General features: G+C 37.1%; 1 protein-coding gene across 1 annotated transcript; it reads left to right on the top strand.

The window, feature by feature from the left end:
• The first annotated feature begins 5899 nt into the window (after window positions 1-5899).
• On the top strand, window positions 5900-9309 carry LOC103469282 (uncharacterized). The gene is made up of 5 exons (XM_017306218.1): window positions 5900-6159; window positions 6294-6626; window positions 7630-7959; window positions 8284-8426; window positions 8764-9309. Exons 1-5 carry the CDS (start codon window positions 6105-6107, stop codon window positions 8788-8790), a joined length of 888 nt encoding a protein of 295 aa, XP_017161707.1. The 5' UTR covers window positions 5900-6104; the 3' UTR covers window positions 8791-9309.
• Window positions 9310-9791: the final 482 nt, after the last annotated feature.

Here is a 9791-nt window from a genome sequence, read left to right as displayed (position 1 = left end):
TGGTCCTGGTCCGTAGTTCTCTAGATAAGAGCGCTGAACAAGCAGCCGTGTATTTTGCCAACTGGGCGGTGCGGAGCGGTGAAGAGACGCTGAGGGAACCGATGGGGAAACGGCAACACCAGCATTGTGAGTAGTTTCTTCTTCTTCTGTGGATTGTAGGAAGCAGCTATGTTTTGTGTCATACTATGCATGAGCTGGGGATTCTCTGGAAGAAAAGATCCGTTTTCTAGGTTTACACGACAACGGAAAACGGTACGTTTGAGAAACATCGCACTCTGGAAGCCGTTTTCAATCTGTGCCGTTGTCAGAGAAAACATTCGGTGGTTTCGTGTAAATGCGCACTACAAACGCAACAAAACTCTTCAGTTTTCCCCCGAAATCGTTGTCGTGTTAAACGGGGCCTAAGGACTAAAAACAGCTAGACCCAAACAGTAAGTGCAGCATGTCACAACACAAATAAGAATTACAAATACCCAAGCCACTCAAGCCCAGGAAGAAGAAGAAGGTGCCATTTGCTGTCTGGTTGGAGTTGCAGGAGCAAAAGAAGTCTGCTGGAGACATTGAACTGCAGAACACTTCATTCATGACTGAAAATAAATCCATCACCAAAACCACTGGAGACAGTGGATCAGAAAGAGCCACTGTCTCCAGTGACTTCTACAACACAGCCGGCCCTCAATAACACATCCACAGTGTCAAAGAAGGAAGTAAATCAAAAACGGGAACAAAGACGAAAGATGAAGAGCATCAAGAAAAGGCCACTGCTTTGGAAATCTTTCCCGGAGAAAGACGCTTGTATTGATTTAACCTTTTTTAACGAAAACAGTGTGAACAGTGACGGTCCTCTGAATAAACACCAAAGTGATCAGGCAGGTTTGCCCAGCAACAGAATTAAGACCTTTTGGAAAACGCTGCCCAAATCAGAGCCTCACTCCACAGAACATCGAAACACAAAACGTTTCAATGCGACCAAAAGAACATGATGAGGCGACTTCCTTGAAAAATGAAAGTAAAACAGACTGTACATGTCTTGCCAAATTTAAAGAAACTGAAATGGAGTATATTAGAGTGCAGAAATACTTGATGACACAGCTTGACGAGATGTTTGATTCAAATCGAAAACTAAACGCTCAGCTTCGACACCAAAAAGATCTGTTGAGAAATGGAGTAACAGAGAGAAGACAAAGCTGCAATTCTATGTTTTCTCAAATTCAGGGAGACATCCGTCAACATGCAGAGCATCGGACATTTCGTCATAGATCCGATTCAATTCAAATGGACGTGGCTGTACAGAAAACTAATTATCAAAAAACAGTGAGTCGAACGATTTCTACCCAAACGGAGATTAATGTATGTGACGCAAGCAATGAGATCAAACCAGATCAAAACACAATTTGGACCCAGACTGAGATGAATGTATGTGAAGCCAACAGTGAGATCAAACCAGATCAACAAACAAATTCAACGCAAACTGATCCCTTTCCATCGCCCTTCGAGGCCCAACTAAATAAGAATATCGAAACAGAACCTCAAGCAGAAGAGTCAGCTGAGCAAAACAATGACAAAGAGAAGCCCAAGAATAAAATTTCACTATGGAGGCGAATCAAAAAGAGGTTAACACCATCTTGCCTCCGCCAGTTTAAAGGCAGATCTGAAGTCCATCCAGAGTAATTAGATGTAAAAGTGGGTGGCTGATTGGTGGGAATGGGAACAAGAGGTGCTATTGTTAATTGGGCATTTTAATCTTAAAAAGCAGGACTGCACGGTGGGAAATGTCTCACCGTGTAGTTGTGGGTTCACTCCGGGCGCTCCGGCTTCCCCCACGTTCAACGACGTCAGCACTCATCTTCATCCATTGAAAAATCTGAAAACATAACAGGAAAGATTCCTGTAGAATTGGAAACAACATGAACTGGAAAAAGAGCTGGTGTTATTTTTGATTGGGCATTTTAATATTAAAAAGCAGGACTGCACGGTGAGAAATGTCTCTCCGTGTTATTGTGGGTTCATTCCGGGCGCTCCGGCTTCCCCCGCGCTCAACAACATCCAAGGGCCGTGCAGAGACCAGTAAAGGGGCAGGTGGTCAAAAAAGGGCACATCTAGTCACATTTTAGGACAGAATATTAAGAAAGTCACAGAGCTTTCAGAGTTTAATAAACAATGATAAATTACAAATATGGTGAGATGTACAACTAGAGTTATTAGCAGATCCTTTCTTTTTTTTTTTTTCTTTTTTGTTTCTGACGTCTTTCTTTATGTGGCATCTTTGAACTGAAAAAAGCAAAATATAATGAATTATGATCAGAACACTATATTAAACCACACTACCAATTCTTTACCCTTGTGTTTAAACCAATATGATTTTCAGTTCGTAGCACAACATAATATTAATTTCAGAGAAAATGAGACCTCTGCTTTGGGGTTCAATTTGTTTCACAATTATTCTATAAAAAAATAACTAACCTCAATTACATATAATGGTGATCAAAACATTTTTAATTGTAACAATTTTTTTAAACAAAACACTTTTATTTAAATTAAAATCACAAATTTTTGTCTCATGAAGTGAAAAATTTATTAGTAAAAAAAACTTTTTCACAAATCTTTTCTTGCTATCCAAAGTTTTTCTTTGTGATTCAAAGTTTTGCTTGCGATTCTCACATGACGTCGTGGGCAGGGCCTAAACATCGCAACAAAAGATTCCTGATGTGTGCAAATAAAAGTGTGTTTTGCAAACAACTTTTAAAGTTCATGAGACAAAAATGAGTTATTTAATTTTAAAAAAGTTTTTTAAAAAACTTTTAGTTTAAAAAAAGAAATCATTATAATTCCAAATGTTTTGATAACAATTTACTTAACTGAAGTTAGTTTTTTTTTCATTGAATAATTGTGAAACAAATTTAACTGCATATGCTGAGAACCACACCCTAAACTTACTTAAAGTTTGTATTGAGTTTTTTTCCCTTTCATTAATGACACACTTTTATTGGAGAGGAGCAGCTTGATCGAATATTACATACATTATATTTATCATGATAGTTCAGGGCGAGTTATTTTTAATTCTCAATGAATATCCTTGTTGGACTTTTATTTACTTTTATTTACCTCAGTTAAGTAAAATAAAATTGTAATCAAAACTTTTGGAATTTTAATGATTCTTTAATAAAAAAAAAGTTTTGTTTAAAATACTTTTTTAAAATTAAATAACTCATTTTTACTAAACATAAACTTTTATTTGCACACATCATATTTGCCCACGACATCATGTGAGAATGACAACCAAAACTTTGAGTCATAAACAAAATGTTATTTTCTTATTAAGCACATATTAAGCTAACTTATTAAGCACCTTCAAGATACATTTACCACCGCTAGAACAAATGCCTCTAGAACTGGGGGGGCCACTGGAGGCAGAGTCTGAGTGAGGCTGGGCCGCATAAAGGATTCCACAAAAAACATTTTAAAAATATCCTCAAATGTCATCAACATTTAATTATTTCTCCAATACATGAACTGCAGTCTTTGGCTTTGACAAAGAGATGATGGGGGTGTGACAAAATGTAGGGTGCGTTCAGACTGCAGCCCAGGGCCGTGCAGAGACCACTAAAGGGGCAGGTGCTCAAAAAAGAAAAAAGGGCCCATCTAACCGCATTCTAGGACAGAATATCAACAAAGCCACACAGCTTTCAGAGTTTAATAAACAATGATAAATTACAAAATTGTGAGATATACAATCAAAGCTAAGGAAAATCTCTATTGAGAGCATACAACTATGCTATTTTATTAGTAATTTCTTCCTGCAGGTCTATTTTGTTATATTCAAACCCGCAATTTAGCAAGATATGTAAATCAGAGCTAGACCTCCAGACATATTGTCTTTACAGAATTACACTATTAAAAATATAAACAAGGGCACAATGCAACCTTTTTGTGTACTGTAATCTATAAAAAGGAGCTGCATCAAACTTTAATGTGGAACTGCAGAAAAAAACAAATGTCACCATAAGAAAAGCCTACTGAGTTTTGCTTAAAAAACTTTTTAAAAAAAATTAAAATCACACATTTTTGTCTCATGAAGTGTTTATTTGTTTTTTTGCAAAACAAACTTATATGCGCTTGTCAGAAATTTTTTCTTGCTATTCTAAGTTTTTGTTTATGACTCAAAGTTTTGCTTGTGATTCTCACATGACGTCGTGGGCAGGGCCTAAACTCGCAACAAAAGATTCCTGATGTGTGCAAATAAAATTTTATGTTTGGTGAATATTAGCTATTTAATAAAAAAAAAAACGTATTTTAAACAAAACCTTTGTTTTTTTTTTTAAGGAATCATTACAATACCAGGGCCGCACAATGGTGCAGTTGGTAGAGCTGTTGCCTTGCAGCAAGAAGGTTCTGGGTTCGATTCCCGGCCCCGGTCTTTCTGCATGGAGTTTGCATGTTCTCCCTGTGGGTTTTCTCCGGGTACTCCGGTTTCCTCCCACTGTCCAAAAACATGACCATCAGGTTAACTGGCCTCTCCAAATTGCCCCTAGGTGTGAGTGTGTGTGTATCGTTGTTTGTCCTGTGTGTCTCTGTGTTGCCCTGCGACCGACTGGAGGGGGCAGTGAGTGAGCGTCGCTCCTTCACCCTGACATTCCTTCGTTCGGAGTGGGGGGGGGGTTTCGCTGATCTATGTTTTCGCATCCACCTGAATAATGTGTAGTTCTTCAGAGAAAAGGCAGACGCAGAGGCTTGTCAGTGTCTGTTGTATTTCATTACCTCAYGATACGTTCAACGTTTTTCGTCATCTGACAAGTAGCAAGTCTACTCCACTTTATTCACCAAAAACGTTWTTTTTTTATAATTCACCAAAAACTGTTCTATAATCTGGAACGTTCGCTACGTTGAAATTCCAGTTAGCCACCTTATCTCACTGCGCAAGAGGCAATTGCGTCATGCGTCACGGGCGTAACAAGGTGACCGGCTTATTAAGTTATACAAAAAAGAAACAGAAAAGAAAATAATCTTAGTACATGTTTTTATGTGTCAGAAGAGGGCTTAGGAAATAAAGATGCCAACAAAAAAAGAAAAAAAAATTTTGACCAAAAGGCACTTGGGGGCAACGAGCAAAAGGGGCAGGTGCTCAAGCCCCCCTAGCCCCCCCCTCCTCTACACGTGCCTGGGTCTTGTACATAATCATGGGGAAATTTTAGCTTTACACCTTTCAGACATGGAGTTAAACAGATCGGGCTGTTTAACTTCATGTTGCATCACCTAAACTGGGTTCATGTCTGGACTTTGATTTAACCACTTCAAAACTTTTGAAGTGACCGAGTCTTAAAGTCTTTGAGATCATCAATGTTTTGTTTCTTGTTTTAGAAAATGGGGCATTTCTTTGTGTTCTTTTCAGTCATTGTTAGTTTACACCTTTAAACTGTCAAACACCACATGAATACCCTCTTCATCCAGTGTTTTTCCTCATTGTTGAATCTTGAATACTGACCTTATTTAAAGCAAGTGAGGTCTGGAGAACTTTAGCTGCCATTACGGGCCTTTTGTGACCTCTTAAATGAGTCAGCAATGCGCTTTTGAAGTCATTGTGGTCAGCTCGCCACTCCCATGAAGCCTCAGCAATGCTTTATCCATTTGTGGATGATGACTTTCATTGGGACTCAGTAGAGCCCCAAAGCCTTCGAAATGGCTCTGTAATTGATGTCTGATTTTTATTTGTTATAAGTCTGATGAACCCTGCTTGTAAAATTTTGTTGGCTTCCAAAAGAATGTGGGTAATCACAATTAACTTATAATTTAATAAAGGTTTCTTTCTTATTACTTAGCTTTTTCCCCTGCTAAATAAATGAAACCGTACATTGGTTTCATTTACCAAATGAATTTAGTCTTATAATACAAAATTATTTTGATCTGAAAACATGTGACAGTTTCATTTAGGTGTGTGAAGGAAAAAGAGATCTGTAAGAGTGAAAATACTTTTTCAGAGCTACTTATTTGTGTTGCCAAAAATACGAGCAACCATGAGTTCCTGTTTGTCGCTGTGGTTAAATTAGAGCACGTTTGTGACTCCAGCACAAGAATTTGAGTAGACCTTGTGAACAGCAGTTGTCCCGATGTCTGATGCCTGGACGAGGATCTTCACCTTCCTTTGTCTTTGCTGCGCAGCAGGTAACGCTAAGATAGATGTGATAATGAACGATAACAAACTGATTTTGTCAATATTTTAAACTGTCTGATAGAGGTATGACGAAATAAATAGGATATGAAACAATTTTTTTTTTTTTTTTGCTTTTGCTGTGTAGAGATGAAAGGAGAGGTTTGGAAAAAAGTTGGACAATCCATTACAATCCAGTGCAGAACTGAGTCTGATCAGGATTTTCTGAATTTAAAAAAGAAGAGTGTCAATGAAGAGACTGACATTGTTGGTGTAGACAAAGCCACAGAAAGAAGAGTTGTTCTTCAAGGAATGACAGAAAGAGTTCAGACCTATGGAGCATTTCCCAATGTGGACATCGTCATTAAAAACTTGAATGAAAATGACACAGGATCGTACTGGTGTGTATATTCAAAAACGAGCGAAACATTTAATCAACAAATAGCAAAAGGTGACGGATCTGTGCTGCTCTATGTGACAGGTGAGAGGCTTTTTTTTTTATTAAACCACCTGGATCTAAGCTCAGTTATTAAGTTTTGCTGAACATAACTTTGTTCAACAGCCTTAGAAAGACACAGCATCACAACAAAATTTCTCAAAAGGGGGCATTTAAAAAGGACTGAAAGGTAGATGTTAAGCACAAACTTAAATAACTAAGTGTGATTCCTTGATAATTTTGTTTAAATAAAATAATCTCAAAGTGTTTTGGGTGAAACTTTGAAAGGAAACATCAGACTGGCCGTGTGGTTGTGCTCCGTTTGTCTCAGATCTGGCCGCTGACTCTGTAGTTAACATTAACCCTTCAGACCAGATTTGTTTTTAACGTAAAATATATGCAAAAACTAATCAGGTGATTCAATTTTGAAAAATAAAACCACTGCAATTTTATTTATTTACCATGAACTGTATTCATTTTCTAGATGGATATATCTAAAAGAGGTAGCCTACTTACGCTTCCCCCTCTAGAGTTGAAAAGACATGCTTGCCATGATATTCACACATTTTCATTTAGTTACACAAATATGTTACATCCTTCCTAAGGGAAGCAGGTTTTGAGAGGTGAAGGATCAGAGCTTAAAAAGTCAGCATTGGCATGTGCAGAAAGCTTCACTGTGAAAAGCACAGTTCTATATGTGGCCAAAGACATCTTGTGCACCAGTTAGCTGTCATGTTCAGTGTGCACTGTGGTTAAAAACAAAAGCACATTCAGATTGTGGTGTGAGCATTGGGTTGAACTATGTCAACAGTAATGGCCAGGTCTCCAGGTCAAAGCCAGGTCAGGAGACCTTCAGCCAGGAGACCTTCCTGGCTGAAGGTCTCCATCTTTCTGTGTCTGTGGTGCCCAACAGGTAAGGCTGAAACAGAATTGTGCACTAATATAGACAGAGGTATGCTTCAAAGCAAATGTAATCGTTTAGCAATTTTTTTGTTGCTATTTGACAATGCTGTATGATGTGCTCTGTCTTTTATGTTCTTTTGCCTAGAAACAGAAGAAGTGATTTGGAGAGAGTCGGGACAATCCGTTACGATCCGGTGCAGAATTAATACTGATCAAGATTTTCTGGTATTGAAAATGGGACTTAACCAGGAAACTGAGGTTGCTGTTATTAACGGAGCCTCCAAAAAAAGAAATTTTCATAAAACAATCGCAGGAAGAGTTCAAACAAATGGAACATTCCCAAGTGTGGATATTGTGATTGAAAACTTGAATGTAAGTGACTCAGGGCCATATTGGTGTGTGTATTCAAAACTAGATGACAATTACCATCAACTGGTCAAAAAGGGTTATGGATCTGTTCTTCTAATGGTGACCGGTGAGTATATTATTCTACAAACTGAATTTTAACTGAAGTAATATGTCCAGCTGGACAGTATTTTACTTTGTGCAGCAGATTTCTACAATGTACGGCAACATCCATCAATGTACACAGCATGTATTTATTAAGGTTTCTAAATAATGATGTGACTGAATTAAAAAAAGTATAGTAAGTTTAACTTAAATGGTAGATTTTTGAACTTAAGCAATCAACTTGACATGTAAAATATTTTAAATGAGAAGATTTTTTAAAAATGGAACATTTCAAAAATAAACATACAACTTCCTGCATGAAAAATAACGTTATTTTTGTAATTTCAAGGAAACAGTCGTGAATCAACAACAATTATGGAAGTGCCAAAATGTGATGCATCAAGTCTTACTTTGGTTGTGGTTTATGTTCGCATCACCGTCATTGTTCTGATTGGCCTCATGCTCGGTTTTAGCACTTTAATCATGTACAAGGTATGTTCATTTTTTCCTCTTTTCTTTTTTGAGAGAATGCACCTTTGGTTGCGCCTGTAGATGTACCACATATAATTAAATATAGTTAGAGTCAGATGAGTTTTTCCTCAAATTCTACAAATGTTTCTAATACATCAGTGAAAACTGTGATTATTTTGACATCTCATTCCTTAGTCATCATTATGGTTCTTTAAAAATAGTTTCACGTTTTTTAATTTACAATTACACCCTACAGCCAGCAGGTGGCAGCAGGATCCCTGTTCCACCTCATATTCCTGCATATATTTGTTTTTTGTCTCTGTCTTTTTTTTATTTGTTTTGTTCTTTTGTTTTGCAGAGCCACAACAAACAACCACTTGAATGATGCATTGTGATGATTTTCAATTTTCATGAAAAAAGAAAAACGTACAAATCTGGAAACATGAAACAGAACATCAAGTATGGACGAAAAAAAAACAAAAACAAACAATGAGCAAAAGAATGGAGAAACAGGTGATGGAGCCAAATGGAAATCAGGCATTGAAACAAAACTAAAATCCAAAGTATAAATACTGAGATGTAAAGTGACACAAGAACCAGCTGGACCAATCAGGGGAAACATTCATTTTTTTACATTAAACCTTCAGTGCTCAACCCGCCTCCTGCATAGCTGCATATAGACTCTCTCACCACACCACTTACTGTCAATAATTTCTTTCAGTACTTATTCTGTGATCCAGTTGTAACCGTGCTGTTGCTTTCTTTACTTTTCATTCATAAATGTTTTGCACATGTTCATTTTTGATTGTTTTTCATGTAATTTAGCCTGTTTGAGGTCTGTATAAAGCACTATTGATGTTCTGTAATGACTTATTTCACAGTTCCAACACGACGTTTGATGATGTAGATCTATTTAAACTTGGTATTTTGGTGAGAAATAACTTTTTTTGTTTGTTTCTTTTTCTGAGAACGATGTCAAAGCCTTAATAAATCTATCAATGCAGTTTTGCTGAGCCGCCACAAGAGGGCAGTATCAATGCAGCAAAGCGCAGGGCTTTCAATTTCTAGAAACTCCACACATTTGACGTTCTTCCGCCAGACTAAAAAGAAAATTTTAAGAGGAAAAATTAATCATGGTTCCATAACAAGAAATTAAAAAAAAGATAATAATCTGATAAAATTAATCAGAGTAGGATCATTTAAAAAAGTTTAATGAAAAACAGATTTTGGACCTTATTTATTTGAAAATCTGCATTTTTGTTAAAGGTTTATTTGAAAGCATAAACTCATCAAAAGGTGTAGAAGCTGCTAATATCCATTCAAAAATGATGTACACACACGCAGCAGATCCTCACCGGTCATGATAGGATTATTTTGTGCAGACTT

The sequence above is a fragment of the Poecilia reticulata genome, linkage group LG8 (genome assembly GCF_000633615.1).
Source record: "Poecilia reticulata strain Guanapo linkage group LG8, Guppy_female_1.0+MT, whole genome shotgun sequence".
Lineage (NCBI taxonomy): Eukaryota > Metazoa > Chordata > Actinopteri > Cyprinodontiformes > Poeciliidae > Poecilia > Poecilia reticulata.
Note: the sequence above shows the minus strand (reverse complement) of the source record. Positions and strands in the feature narration are given on the sequence as shown.

What these genes read in the sequence shown, in the direction of transcription:
- LOC103469282 (XM_017306218.1), top strand. Translation starts at nt 6,105, where the DNA reads ATGTCTGATGCCTGGACGAGGATCTTCACCTTCCTTTGTCTTTGCTGC. An exon ending in TGTGCTGCTCTATGTGACAG is followed by an intron (nt 6,627 to 7,629) that starts GTGAGAGGCTTT and finishes TCTTTTGCCTAG; the next exon opens with AAACAGAAGAAGTGATTTGG. An exon ending in TGTTCTTCTAATGGTGACCG is followed by an intron (nt 7,960 to 8,283) that starts GTGAGTATATTA and finishes TGTAATTTCAAG; the next exon opens with GAAACAGTCGTGAATCAACA.